This window comes from Emiliania huxleyi (assembly GCF_000372725.1).
Source record: "Emiliania huxleyi CCMP1516 unplaced genomic scaffold EMIHUscaffold_385, whole genome shotgun sequence".
NCBI lineage: Eukaryota > Haptophyta > Isochrysidales > Noelaerhabdaceae > Emiliania > Emiliania huxleyi.
This window is the reverse complement of record NW_005199082.1, coordinates 39,817-53,909: the sequence shown is the minus strand read 5'-3', so window position 1 is coordinate 53,909 and position 14,093 is coordinate 39,817. Positions and strand designations below refer to the sequence as shown.

General features: G+C 63.2%; 4 protein-coding genes across 4 annotated transcripts in view; 1 reads left to right on the top strand and 3 right to left on the bottom strand.

Annotated features, from left to right (window-relative positions):
• Positions 1 to 2,106: 2,106 nt before the first annotated feature.
• On the bottom strand, positions 2,107 to 5,795 carry EMIHUDRAFT_243348 (hypothetical protein; the record flags this gene model as incomplete). Its single annotated transcript, XM_005771434.1, has 12 exons — positions 2,107 to 2,131; positions 2,347 to 2,884; positions 2,960 to 2,996; positions 3,097 to 3,132; positions 3,205 to 3,324; positions 3,444 to 3,653; positions 3,717 to 3,800; positions 3,902 to 3,982; positions 4,053 to 4,370; positions 4,487 to 4,530; positions 4,746 to 5,657; positions 5,744 to 5,795. The coding sequence occupies 12 exons, from the start codon at positions 5,793 to 5,795 to the stop codon at positions 2,107 to 2,109; spliced, it is 2,457 nt and encodes an 818-aa protein (XP_005771491.1).
• A 144-nt stretch (positions 5,796 to 5,939) lies between these two features.
• On the top strand, positions 5,940 to 7,993 carry EMIHUDRAFT_243347 (hypothetical protein; the record flags this gene model as incomplete). The annotated part of the gene is made up of 6 exons (XM_005771433.1): positions 5,940 to 6,037; positions 6,736 to 6,992; positions 7,236 to 7,381; positions 7,459 to 7,559; positions 7,818 to 7,848; positions 7,928 to 7,993. 6 exons carry the CDS (start codon positions 5,940 to 5,942, stop codon positions 7,991 to 7,993), a joined length of 699 nt encoding a protein of 232 aa, XP_005771490.1.
• A 391-nt stretch (positions 7,994 to 8,384) lies between these two features.
• Positions 8,385 to 12,663, bottom strand: EMIHUDRAFT_118202 (hypothetical protein; the record flags this gene model as incomplete). Its single annotated transcript, XM_005771432.1, has 8 exons — positions 8,385 to 8,738; positions 8,886 to 8,972; positions 9,044 to 9,214; positions 9,320 to 9,501; positions 10,255 to 10,605; positions 10,655 to 10,823; positions 10,904 to 12,049; positions 12,115 to 12,663. 8 exons carry the CDS (start codon positions 12,661 to 12,663, stop codon positions 8,385 to 8,387), a joined length of 3,009 nt encoding a protein of 1,002 aa, XP_005771489.1.
• Positions 12,664 to 13,864: 1,201 nt separating this feature from the next.
• EMIHUDRAFT_243344 (hypothetical protein) overlaps positions 13,865 to 14,093 on the bottom strand; it is a gene marked incomplete at both ends in the record, with an annotated part of 2,580 nt that continues 2,351 nt past the window's right edge. The window contains one exon of the mRNA XM_005771431.1: positions 13,865 to 13,939. Within this exon, the coding sequence (XP_005771488.1) occupies positions 13,865 to 13,939 (75 nt within the window). The remainder of the gene's footprint in view (positions 13,940 to 14,093) is intronic.

The following is a 14,093-nucleotide window of genomic DNA, read 5'->3' as shown; positions in this document are numbered from 1 at the left end:
CGCCGCCCCCACCGAGCCCGCCTCCTCCGCCGCGGCCGCCGCCCTCGCCGCCGCCTTATTCGCTGCTGCCGCCCTTACCACCGCCACCGTCGCCGCCGCCGCCCGGCCCGCTGCCGCCGTCGCCGTCGCCCCGACGGCGGAAGGCCGCAGCGGCGGCTCCGTCGCCCACAGCCACACGCGTATGAGGCGGAGCTCGATGCGGCGGCTGAGCTGGAGGCGGAGGACACCCACCTGGGTTGCCATCCCTCAACACAAGTGGCCCACCCTTCACATTTTGTCGCGCTCCGGGGCCGGGGCGGGCGGGTGGCGGGACGGGGCACGGGCTCGCACGCAAATGGCTCTCTCGCACCACCTCATAACACGCGCACGGTGGCAGAGGACGCGTGCTAATCACTCCTCCTCGCCCTCCTCTGTTTGCTTTCGCGGCGAGCTAACGCATCTTGTTTTGCAGTTTTTCTATGCCGTACTATTGTCTATATTCACTTTGAAAATCGATCCACGCGACCCCGACCGACGTAGAAAGAAAAGTGCGAAAAATGCCCAAGACATATCCGGTGTGGGTGGCGTGTGTGGGAGGCCGTTAGCAAAAACCCCTTTTCACCTGACCGCTGAGCTACGTGTGGGACGATGCTGTGGAACCTGATCTACACCTTAGCAAAAACCACCCAAGAAACGGGAATTCGACGGCAATTATTGGGTCGCGGTAAAATGTCAGACAACGCCACGGTCAGCAGCGGCGCGAGCTGTCACGGCGCCGCTGCCTCCGCCGCCGACGCCTCCCTCGCTGTGATCACCTTCCTCTCCCGCGACCACCCTCATCACTGCAATGCCTTCATGCGCCACTACGTCGGGCACGGTGGCGACCACATCTCTTTCTCAATCCCCATACTCGTGTATATGACCCGATGACGGCCAACTGCTACCCAGCAACGCCCCGCGAGTTCCCCCTCCCCAATCGTGTCACGCGGCCACAGGCATCTCCGTCAGCGACATCCACGTGATTCACATGCCGGTGTTTGAGCACACCACGCAGTGCCTGCTGCGATGGAGAGTCACTCACGTGCAGACGGTTGAGCCGCACCCCTTCGGCGAGACCTGGCGAACATATCTTGCGCAGAGGCATATGGCCCGGCTCCTCTCCTCATACAGCTACGTTCTCTGGGCGCGCTCCTCACCCCGGACCTCACTGATTCCCAGCGCAGCCCAATATCCGTGGCCCCTCGGTTGCGCCATGTCCACAAGCCTGTTCACAGGCCGACCTGGACGAGCACTTCTTTGCGCGCGGTGTAAGCTTGCCAGCTTACGCCAAGTCCCTCGACGCACGGGGTGCCACCGTCGTTGCTCCGATTGGCGTAGAGGTCGGCACCGCTCTAGTCCGTCTCCTGGTGGTTTGCTCTTGCATTGCTCCAAAGGAGCGTGAGGCGACCCTTGCCCCCTCACCTACCAGGTGCTATTTGACGAGAGTGCGGAGATGACTCTGGCATGGGACCGACCGCTGCTGGAGCAGAGAACCCTGATGCGGCACGACGCCTGCTCGGCGCCGGCTTCTCCATGCGGTTCTTACGCAACAATATGATACTATAGGTACAACTGCTTGCTCGACAAGCCGGCGCTCGTGGCGAAGCCTGTGAGATTTACATTCGGACAGCACAACATCGCCGAACCTCCTTACGAGGTAAGCTGACCGTCAGCCGCGTCGTCCGCGCTGCCCAGTAGTAGACCGTTTTTAGAGCACCGTCTCCCCAGGCGTGCAAAGTTCGGCTTGATTGCCAAGATACCGCCCTCATCAACCTTCACGTGAAGTGCATCGAGTTTGTGGGATGGAGCGGGGACCTCAGCGACCATGGCCGAGGTGCGTTTGGAATGCATGTTCCCAATGTCACGGAGTGGATCCGGCGGCGATGTGCAATAGCGCCGCGCAGATCGATGCTCTTTCCGAGGGGCTATCCGGGAGAGGCGTTTCGCCAAGCCGAGTCCATTCCTGGCTGGATACGCCAGGCATATGAGATCCGGCAGTGATAAAAGACAACCCCTCTCAGCGCTGTTTTTTTTTTCTGCTTTGATTTTGTGTGTGATGGCGGTGTGTACGTTAAAAAAAGTTGTTTTTTATGGTTTCCTCTCGCCGTGTTTCCTGCTCGTTTCCCTACAACACCCTCTAGTTTCCTCGGGAAACCCCGGGGAAACTCCGTGGAATTCGTCATTTTGGGGGGGCTCTGAGCCGTGTCTGAGGCTGTTTTGGGGCCAAAATCGGCATTTTGCGGGTAGCGGTCCATCGCCGCATCCCCATCCCCGTCTGCGGCAGCGCCGCCTGCGCCCGCGCCGGCCTGCTCTGGGACGGCGCGCCACCGCTCGTCGTCCAGCATGTGCCACCACCGCCGATCCGGGTAGCCGTCGTACTCGACCTCGTGCACGATCCGTCCGTCCCCGTCCTCCTCCCGCGCCATGACGGTCGCAGGGTACCACCGCTCGCTGTCGCAGAAGATCTCGAGGCGCGATCCGGTGGACAGGACAGTGTGGCCGTCGAGCGCCGCCCTGGCATCCTCGCGCTTTCGCTTCCGTCGCTTCGCCTTCGTCTCCTTGCTGCGCAGCAGGGTGTAGTTCGGGCCCACCTCCCCCACGCTGTCCAGCACGTGGACGGCGCTCGCCATCTCGACCGCGTCGTCCTCCGGCGGAAGCTCCGCCTCGCCCGCGGCCGCTTCCCGAGCGCGCTCGTCGCGCATCCGCTCGTGGTGGGCCTGCCGACGCGCCACGCCGGCGCCCGTGTGCCTCGCCGCCGCGTCCGGCGACGGCATCGATGCTGTCCGCACGAGCGTGACTCGCCACTCAACGACCTCCACGACCTCCACGACCGCCGAAAAGTTCTCCCACTCGCGCTGCCCCAAACCTAAATCGTCTCTACAGTTACATACATACCCTCGCTGTGTACACCTCCCGCTAGCGCTGTAGCGCTACCCCGTACCTAGGTACGACTCTAGTCCACGAAACGGAATGTTGCGCTGCGCACACCAGTGAGAGGCCCTAGCGCGCCCTCGGCCTCGCGCTTCACAGTTCTAAGCTGGCTTGCCGCCACGGGTGCGCCACACCGAAGCGCCGCACCGGCGGCCCGCCGATACCGCGGCGGAAAACTGATACCTGGGGAGCCAAGGTAGAGTGAGGTGAGGTACTGTAACGCACACACGATCGGGCATCGGGGCGGGGCAGTACCTTGGCCTCTGGGTTCATCTCGGACCCGGCTTCGCAGTGGAACGCCTCGCTGAACGGCGCGAAATTGGCGAGGGGCGTGTTGACTCGGGCTCGCGGCAGCGAATGCGGGTCCGTGAGCACCTACCCGGACAGGAATGGGGCGTCAAGCGACGCGATCTACAGGCTGCCTCTCTCACGGACCGGATTGGTGCGAGCGCCTGCTGCTTCTCTGCCTCTGGGCGAGCGTGCCCGCACCACACTTGGGCAAAGGCGGTGAAGAAGAGCTGGCGGTGGGTGAGATGGTGCCCAGCAGTGTCGTCCGGGTGGACTCCGGTCTCGTCTAGCTCCCGGAGGAATGCGCGGAACGCCATCTTCAGCCCGCCCATGTCGGCAAGATTCTCGCCCAGCGTCAGGTCGCCGTTAAGCTTGACGCCGGGCTGAACCTCGATCGAGCCGTAGAGGTCCTTTACCTGTGCACAATTGGGCCGTGGTGGCTTGTTCTCATTTCAATCGGGCTGAGAGAGGCCCTCGACCTGTTTGGCGCGCTGCTCGAAGTTCTTGACAGTAGACTCGCTCCACCATGGCGACATGCGGCCCTGCGCGTCGAACTTGCGCCCCTGCTCGCGGGGCGGGTGCTCTCTCCCACGAGCACTTGCACTAGCTACAGGGGAGGCTGTTCCTGGTCGTCGAATCCGTGCATCAGCTCATGCCCCATCACCATGCCGATTGCGCCAAAGTTCTGTGCTGCCAACCTCCCTGGGTCGAACATCGGCTCCTGCAGGATGGCGGCGGGAAAGACCTATAAACGGCCGCATGAATAATAGTTATGCTCACACCTCACAGGGCTGGCCTCTGCGTCCACAAGAGACCATCTGGTTGCGTGGCGGCGAGTAGTAGGCGTTTACGGTCTGCGGCCCCATCGACCACGTGTCCTTGTCAACCGGCTGCCCGTACTCACGCATGCTTCTGCACGCGCCCCACGTTCGGATCTGCATCACGTTGGTGACGAGTTTGCTCGGGGCTAGGAGGAGGTCGCCGTAGTCGGTCCACTCGGACGGATGTCCAATCAAGTTTTGCACAGCGGCCACCTTCTCGAAGGCGGCCGCGCGGCTGCTGTCATCCATCCACTCCTCCTCGGGCAGGGTGGCGTCGAAAGCAGCCTCCACTTTAGTCACCAAGTCCATCGCCTACGGCAATCGAGGCCGCACCTCGCGCAATCATGTCACGCTCATGGACCTCCCGCCCTGATCCAGCGGCCCGCCTTGGACTTGGCGTCCTTGCGAAAGAAGCGATCCACGAACACTTTTCCGAGCTCCTCGCTCAGCATGCCGCTTACTATGGACGTGCCTGTGCGAGGGCTCCGAGGAAGTCAGGAACGCTTTGCGCCTCGCTCAGCGCGCCGCTCGCGAGAGAGGTGCATCGCTTCCAGCGCGGCGTCTGCTCTTCCAGGCCCTGTAGCCGCTTGCCATAGAAGGCAAAGTCAGCCTCCTCGAAAACCGGTGGCAAAATCTCGGCGTTGGCGTTCACCAGGTGCCTGTAGTCAGAGGGCTTTTATGAGACACCGTTCGCTGCTCCAGTGACTGCCGCGACCACCAGGCGCCAGCGGAAGAGGCTCTTGATGTGTTCGAGCGGTGTGTCGCGCAGCACCGCCTGCAGCTTCTCGAAGAACTCTGGCGTGCTCACATCGATCTCCTCAAGCGTGGCGCAATCACCAGCGGAGCAGAGCGGGGAGGAGGCTCGGCCGAAGGCGGGGGGGAGGCACGCCGCGTCGCGGCCAATCTTCCATGCGGGGTCGCAGAAGCGCGCGTCGCTCAGCACTTGCAGGTACCTGTCCCAGGGCAGCTCAGGCGAGAGCTCCTCCAGCCCTGTCAGGTCGAGCTTGTTGTAGGTCGCGTCAGGATCGCGGAGCAGCTCGGCTGGCATGCTGATCTGTGCGAGCCTCGTCTCCAGGCGCAGCACATGCTCTGCAGCCACCTCAGGATCCGGCATCGAGAGCAGATCCAGCATCGTCGCCACGTGGTCGCGATACGCCTGCCGCAGCTCCCTCGACTCGCTGTCGTTCTTGAGGTAGTAGCTCGCGTCGGGGAGGCCGCCGGACCCCTGCCAGACAGAAAAGATGTTTTTGTTCGGGTTGCCAATGTCGGCGCCCACAGCGCCGCCGATCAGCACCATGTGCCCCGCCAAAGTGAGCGTCGCGATGGTGCTGAAAACCTCCTCAATGGAAGACATCCCATCGACCAGTTCGAACAACCTTTGCAGCGGCAACAAGCCGTCGTCTGCCCACTCGGGGGCCAAGCAAGAATCGTACACGATGCCCAGCCGCTGGCTCGAGGTCATCTGCTCCGGTCGAGCAGAGCTGTTGGTCCGCACCTCCTCCAGGATGGTGCGCAGGCGCCGCGTGTTCCGCTCTCCCATCATCCCCAGCACGCTCCAAGAGCTCTGGTCCGCAGGAATTGGCGACGCTTCGATCCAGCCTGGCGCAGAAATGTCGCGGTGATCGGCTGCTATCTCGGCTGCATACCCTGCGGTGTGCATGCTACCTCGGCGACTAATCTCGCACCGCCGCAGCTGTGCTGAAAGAAGTTGTCGCACGCTTCGACTCCAAAGTCCATTGCAGCCTGCACATCCCACGACGCGTCGAGATCGCGGGCCTCCACCGTGCCCACCGCCTCGCACCGCCTCAGGACTGCGCAGTACGCACCCACGAACGCGCTCTGAATTGCCGGCCAAGGCGGGAGATACAGCGCTGCTGGAGAATGCGCAATCGAGGCGAGGGAGAAGGCGACGGATGCGACGCATACTGCAAGTGCGGCAAGACCGAGCCGATTGCGAGGGCGCAAGCGCTCTCGGTGGGGTGCGATCAGCATTGAGGCAGCGGCAGTGGGGTCCAACTTGCTGAGGACGATATCAGGCGGACACGGTACGTGTGGGGCATGGCCCTGAGTGCCGACGTTCGTCCCCGAGGCACGGCAAAATTCTTCCGTATTGCAATATGTGAAAAAAATTAAATTATTGTGTGCGTCAAAGGACGGCTTCGAAAGTGCACGGCGACAGAAAACCTGTGTGGTGGCGGCGTGCCGTCCTCCCATCCCTCCCTTCGTTTTTATTTTTCAGTGTATGTGGCTCTTACGAACATACCCGTAGGTGATTTTTGAGCTAGCCTTCGATGTTATGAAACAAAGCAAGGCGGACATGCATGTCTATTTATTTTTTTCGAGTTTTTTGCTTCTCAAGTTCTCATCAATCAACCCTTTCTGACTGCCGGTATAGGCACAAGCGTACTGGCGAAACAGCGCGCAGCATACCGAGTGTGTCCGTTTATCTCTTTTGGTGTGAATCGTGCTGTGCGACCGCCTTTGGGAGAGAGAGATTTTAGCAATACCTTTGTTTTGCCTTTGCCGCAAAGCCTTTGTTTGGTGGTGTTAGCAGATCAACAGGACACCGTATTTACCGGAAAAAAAACCAAAGCGCATCGGCCGACAAGCAGAAGCGCATGCAGAAGCGCGCATGGGGGGGGAGGGGGCAGCTCTCGTGTACCTCTCCATCCAGCAGCGATCATCCCCAACCTGCCGACCACACCGCCGACGCCGCCACCGTCGCGGCCCTATCTGTGGACGGCCCGCCCTTACGGCTGATAGTCTTTGCGCGCGCATTCCGTGCCATCTGGGTGCTCAAGCGCTGGGCTTTCCGGGCGGCCGAGCGGCGAGCGAGCAGCCGGCGGCATGCGAGACGGCCGCCCGGCGCGGCAGAGCGGCTGCGGCAGCGGCTCAGACTGTACGGCATGCAGATGCTGCGTATTGCTGGCGACGGTAATTGCCAATTCAGGTCCATATCCCGCTCGCTATACGGGACTGAGGAGCACCACGCGTTCGTGCGCCGCGCCGCTGTCGAGCACCTCAGGTCCCATGCGGAGGACTTCTCCGGCGAGACGTAGCCGAGATGTAGCACCCGCCCGTGGTCGAGCACGGCCTCCTCCATCTGTGCAACGCTCTGCGGGCCGGGGAGCGAGCCGCCCTGGCGTGAGCCCACTCACCTCTTTGCGACCCGCCTAGGCTTCTGCGACGACTTTGGAGCCTACCTGCGCCGGATGCAGCGCAACCGCACGTGGGGCGACGAGCTCACGCTGCGCGCTGCCAGCGAGGCGCTCGCCGAGATCGCCCGAGATCGCGCGAGATCGCGCGAGATCGCGCGAGAGAGAGTCCGTGGTCGGCAGAAGCGAGGCACGGCGCTGCCTCGCGAGGTCGGGCTCGTCGAGCGGTGCAATCCGCGGCCCAGGCGCTCGGCGCGTCATTGCACGTGGTGACCTCGACCGAGTTCAACCCCTACCTCGTCTACACGCCCTCGGAGCAAAAGATGGACAAGCAGGCCTCCGCACCGTCCCCCCCCCCCTCCCTCTCCCTCTCCCCCTCTCTCTCTCCCTCCCTCCCTCTCTCTCCCTCTCTCTCTCTCTCTCCCTCTCTCTCCCTCTCCCTCTCCCTCTCTCTCTCTCCCTCACCCTCACCCTCCCTCCCTCTCCCTCCCTCCCTCCCTCCCCCCCCCCCTCTCTCCCTCTCTCTCTCTCTCTCGCACACACACACACACGTAACTGACCCACCATTGTAGGCGTTTTTGGCGTACGTGTCGCCGGCGCGCAGACCGACGCGCGGCAAGCGTAAACAGCGCCAGGTTCACGCCTTCAGCTGTGAACAGGTCCACTACAACACCTTTGAAAAGGCGCACGGGGAGGCGCTTGCCGCACCGCCAGTGCCCCAAGCCGCGACTCGAGCCGGCAAGCGGAGGCGAGCGACGAGCGTCGGCGGAGGCGGCGTGAGTAGCAAGCGCGCCCGTGCGAGACCTTCATGACCAGCAAGAAAGGGAAAAAACTCTCTTCTCAGTGTGCGTGTGGTGTGGTGCTGGTGGGTTGCACAGTTGTCAGAGACTGTCAGAGTGCGAGGTCCTGCTACCCATGGGACCTCTCTGCCCCCCAATAAAAGGCAATCGCCGTCTTGAATACAATATTGCTTTGGCAATAACGAATAAGACACACACACGGGTTTAAAGTAGGAAGGGTTCCTACAACAGTCAAACTCAGACCGCGCGAGATGGAGATACGGTGGGTCCGGGACGCCGACCTGTGTGACTCGAAAGAACGAAACGCGCGCAGCACACGGCGACACACGGCAGTCGACACACCCCGACGCATGCCTGCGCGTTGCTGTCCCCTAGCGTAGCATTGTTGCTGCCTCGAGGGGGGGTGCGGGGGGGGGCGGGCTCCGGAGCTTGAGTATCTTGTTGTGCTGCATCTTCAAGGGCACATAATCCACCAGATCGTCGTCCTCGATCATGTCGGGGTCCATCAGGTCAGCGAACGTACCGCCGTCCTTACCCAATGCCGTCGCGACCGCCGTCGCATCAGCTGCCGCGAAGATGGGCTTCCCCTCGTACTGCAGCGCCAGCAGGGCTGACACCAGTTCCTCGTCGACCGGAGCCGGGGAGGCGGCCGCGGCGGTGAAGCTGCTGATAATCGGGCTCGCCCCTGTCTGCGCTATGGAGCCCGCCACCGCGCCCTGTTTCGCCTATTTGCAGTGCTGGAGCCCTGAAGTGATCGCTGGCTGAGGCCCAACCGCCGTCGCCGCCTCCCCCAAGGTCGCCACGCTTGCCATCAGCTCGGCGGCGCCGTCCTTACCGCGCGCGCTCCTCTTGCTGACATCGCACTGCACCACCGTCGTAAAAGTGCCGCTGCTATTGACTGTGGTGATGGTGTCCTTGCCAATCTCGCCCTCAACCGCATCGCAGACGCGGCAACGCGCCTAGGGCGGTCCGACATCAATGGAGAGGGAGCGGTGCGGGGCCAGTCGGCCTGTTATGTGCGAGCATGCACCTTTCCCACCGAGCCGACTAACATTTCCTGCTCGCCGCCCCCAAAGGGATTGCACCAGAGTTTGCGTTGTCCCAAGGGGTCGTCCTCGCCTGTCTCGAGGCAGCAGTCCCACACGTGGCACGAGTCATTATGCCCGCGACAAAGCCCCATCCCCTGGCCGATGTCGTGGACCTGGGGAGGGGCGGCAATGCGAGTTAGGCGATGAAGCGGAGATGAGAGGATCAGGCAGCAGGGAGGAGGGCGAGGCAAGGAGGGCAGCGCCGCTGAGGCCTCCACCTGGTCGGCCGCGGCAAGCACGGTGTCCCACCACTCCCACCCCTTCTCCACCGGTACGAGCAGCCGGTCCTCCCACCCCTTCTCCGCTGACACTAAGCTCTCCGCGAGCGTGGAGTCGGCCCCCCACATCCGCCCAGCCACGGCCAGCCAAGAAAGAGCGCCGACCCCAAGGAGGAAGCCCGCTAGAACGGGAGCAAGCTGGAGGAGAGGGGTTGGCAGCCTCGAATGGATCATGTCGGAGCAAGGGACGCACGATTCGTAATGTCGCGCGCAACTGCCATTTTCACAGCTTGAGCACTTGAGCACTTGATAGGGCCGATTCCGCATGGTACGGGACCCCTCCCACAGCTTAATAGTGGTGTACTAACCCCGAGAAACCCTTCGGGGTCGCTCCTAATCGCAAACCCTGTCAGCACTCTTCCTCCTCCGGGAATGTTCGTAAGATCCACACTGAAAGAGAGAAGAGCCCCCCCCCCCCCCCCGAGCCCTGTGCGGTACACGGAAACACACATGAAGACCGCGAGAGCCGTGAGAGCCGAGCGAGAGAGTGAGAGAGGTGGCGATCTCGCGGGGCGTGAGAGCCCCAGCCCACGCGCCAGGCGCCCGCGGGAAAAACCGGGTTCCGGCTGAAGCTTTGCTGTATACACCTCTCGCACCCCGGAGCGCGGCGACGAGTCACGAGAGGCGGAGCGCGAAAACAAAATTAGACGATTCACCGATACGCTTACTGACACGTCACACAAAAGTACAGTCAACTATCTCTCCAGTCTGGCACAATCACTATCCGTCCGAAAAGCGGAGCGTGCGGGCTGTCGGCGGCGACGGCGCTCCTTCGTTGAGCAACTCGTCGAGAGCAGCCTCGCCCTCCGCGTCGTGGCCGTCGGCGGGCTCGTAATCCTCTCGGCGGAGGGCCGATGGTGCTGCGTCGGGCGTACCAAGCGCGAGGCCTCGAAGCGCCGAGCCTGCTGGCGAGACGGCGGAGCAGGAGGGCAACGAGGAGGGGGTGCCGTGGGCGGAGGGGGCGGCCGTCGCCACGCTGCTGCCCTGGCTGAGCTCGTCCTCCATCTCGGCGCCGGCTGGTGGGAGCGCGCCACGCATCTTGGCGAGGAGCGCATTGATGCCCTCGACCTCCTCCGCGGTGTACTGAGGCGCGCTCTCCTCGGATGGGTCCGGGCGGAAGTCTCCACCGCCCCACACAGCGTCATGCAACGCCCAGAACCGGCTGGGCAGCTGCAGGCGCTGCCGCGCCCGCGTCACGGCGACGTACCACGAGTTGAGCTCGTCGCCTGCTCACAGCTAGACAGATCAAGAGACGGCAGCTCCAGCTGCGCTGACGTTTCTGCGATTCTAGACCCTTCCAGTCCCCGGGCAAGCAGAAACGCATCGGCGCGCCACGATGTGGCGACGCGCCTTCCGCCTGGATGGACGCGTATTCGCCGCCCTGCTGCAGCTCCTCCTCCGGCACGCGCTCGAAGGTCATTAGCTTGGCGTAGTCATCGAGCACCTGCGCGGGATTGCAACGCGGCTGGCGGGGCTGGATCTCGGATGATACCGGCCTCGATCTCGGATGAATCTCGGCTGCACCTTGACATTGTCCCACTCCAGGCCCTTTGCACCGCACGCCGTCGTGAGCAGCACCTCGCACTCGTCCTCCGCCAGCCGCCGGCGCAACACGTGCTCCCGAAACAGGTCAACCAACTCCGCCAATTGGCCTCCACCATCGCCGCTAGACCCGCCGCCGCCGCCGCCGCCGCCTCCTCCGCCGCCGCCTCCGCCTCCGCCGCCGCCGCCGCCGCCTTCGTCGCCGCCGCTGGCAAACTTGCGCAGCAGAGAGAGGTGAGGCCCGTACGGCATCTCTCGGTCCTCGACCTCCTGCTCAAAGTCCTCCCACGAGTCGTACTGCGCGCCCTTGAAGGAGAAGCCGTCCTCCGCCTTGAAGTGCGGCTGCAGCACGAGCACATCGTCGCAGATCCCCTCGAACCTCTCGTAGGTGGTGTCTTTGGGGCCGAGCAGCGCAACCTTGACCGTCGGGTCGGCCGACAGCAGCGCGAAGGCCTCGCACAGGAGGCCCGCGTTGGAGCGGCCGACGACAGTCCGCCGCCCGCTCAGCGGCTCGCCGCCGACGTACAGGACCGGCAGCTTCCCCGCGCCGCTGATCGTGTAGTGGTGCCACAAGCTGTGCTGCCGGCTGTGCTTTTTGAGGAAGAGGAAGTGGTTGGCGATGCGCGCGATGCCGGGCCCGAACCGGAAGCTGCGCGTCATGCTCAGATCATCCTTGACGGCGCGAGGCGCGACGCGCTGCCGCAGCTGCCGCAGCTGCTTGGGTGCCGCGCCGCGCCAAGAGTAGAGCGACTGCACCGCGTCGCCCACCACGAAGATGTCTGCCTGAGGCTGGTTCACGACGAGGAGCTCCACCTGGCACTCGGTCAGGTCCTGGCTCTCGTCGAGGAGGAGCGCGTCGAACCAGCCGAAGGGGTGCTTCGACAGCTGCGCGTACTTGAGGTAGGCGTCGTGCGTCACAAAGAGCCGCTCCGCCATCATCGCGTGCCACAGCTTGACGGCGCACGCCGTGTAGAAGGTGCCCGGGAAGCAGCCCGGCAGCCGCTGCCTCCGCCGCCCCTCCTCACCGCCCTCGCCGGTCCAGTTCTTGACGCACGGGTAGTAGGTCAGCTTGCCGATCCGGGTGGAGGCGTCGATGTTGGCCGGGGCGAGGGCCCCGAGGCAGCCCGCCTATTCAAGCCCACAAGTGTGAAGACACGCCATCGGCCGTACTGCCGCCCGCCGTACTCGGGCACCTTCTGCACCCAGTTGAGCCACGTCTTGTAAATCCAAAACGCGCAGAGCTCCTCGTCGCGCTGCCGCTGTTTGTCGGTGCTCGGCGGCGAGCTCCCGCTCATGACGTGCTCGCGGATCTCGTCACCGCAGACTCGCCGGACGTACTTCTCGATCGCTCCGCCCCCCATCTCCGGACAGCGCCACTCGCGGCGCGCCGAGTTTTTGGGGAACTGGATGTTGTTCTTCAGCTCCGGCGTGCAGTGTTGAGCCGCCGAGTGCGTAGTGCGACAGTCCACCGACCTTTTCGCACCTGCCGACAGCTTGTGCATCCTCTTGTCGGCGTCACCCCTCGCGTTCGCGTTGAACACGGCGTAGAGCGTGTAGGTGCCGCCCCGTGAGCCGTGGCCGAGCGCATGCAGCACCTCGATCAGCGCGAGCATCGTCGTCGTCTTGCCCGACGCGGCGGCTGCCAGCAGCAGGTTGATACGCCCGCCTTGCGCGTCCTCGGCGATGGCACTCGGCGAGCGGGCCTGCTCAATCGCCTTTAGCTGCTCGTCGGTCAACGGCATACACGCCTTGATCACTTCGTTCTGATTGTTCAACCCACGGAGAAAGTGGAACCGATCGAGAGGTGCTGGAGCCGCCGCCGCCACTGGCGGAGGAGGAGGAGGCGCGATGCGTGGCGAGGGGACGCGCCGTTGTTGGAGCTGTCGGCTCAGCGGGCGCTTAGCAGGCGATGACATGGCTCGGCGGTGCCTCCGGGTTCCGGCTCCTAGCCAGATAGGGGGTCTGCGTCACGGTGACACCCTATGCAATAGGTAGGTAGGTCCGGTTTTGACCGCCCCAGAGGGTCCTGCAACAGGTAGGTATCCCCTATATTCGTCTTTTTTCCTTTCGAGCCCCGGCCTGGGGGTAGGTAGGTAGGTAGGGCTTTTTGACGCGAGTCATGGGGAACAGACCCCCTTTTTGGTTAGGAGCCGGAACCCCCCCACCCGGCCCGATATCGGGAGTTCGACTTTCCCCGGAATGCCTCCCCCGTTACGGGAGCGGGGGACTTTCACCGAGTACGCCCGGGGGGGGCCCCCCCCCCCCCCCCCAGCTCGTCGAGAGGCGCAAAAGATTTCACGCACGGAGCGGGGAAGTAACTGCAACGATGCATGCGTGCAGCACGAACGGCTGCGATTCAGCGGTCGCGCCGCTGACCGTTCAGGTCGAGCTCGGCGAGCTGAGCAAGATCATCCAGCGGCGGCGCGCGACGACAGCTGAATCGCAAGCGTTGACCAGGAACGCGAGACACCAGACAGATCGCGTTCGGTTCCGCGTTTCAGTTTCACAAAAGGTACCACCCTCCCTAAAGAGAAGAATTCTATAAATACAAGCCCATCTAAAGAGAAGAAAATAATTTGTGTTTTGGTGACGTAATATATAAAAAACAAGGCTGCCACAATGGTATCAACATCTCGGCTGCTCGGGGGAGACCAACGACATGCGAGAGAGATGGCGCGATGAGAACACTGCATGCGAGGGACACCACCCGCCGCGCGAGTTCAACTCCTCGCGCGGCGCGATCATGCCTTCATGCGTTGCACTGCATGGGCTCATGCCGGAGTACGCATGCCATGACGGAGATACGGGCGACAGGGAGAGGGTACGTGAGCTTGCGTCGAGGTAGCAGTGTGTATAGACGGGCGAGCGGCAGGTAGTTTGAAGGCAAAGGGGTGGAGGAGGAGGGGGTGCTCCTCGCTCTTCTCGGCGCGAGCCGCCGACTCCTCAGCTCAAGGCGTTGCTGAAGAAGGCGAGGACGGGGGAGAGAGCGACCGACTCGTGCAGCAGCCGTCCCGCCGCCTGCAGCCGCCGCGGCGCCATCAGCCGTAATTCGCGCGGGAGTCGCAGAGGGCGATTCTGACCTTCCTCCTTACAAACTGCTTCCCCCGCCCCATTAAGACAACTTGTGGGTAGACAAAAAAAATCTTTTTCCTTTCGCTGACTTGCCTGGATG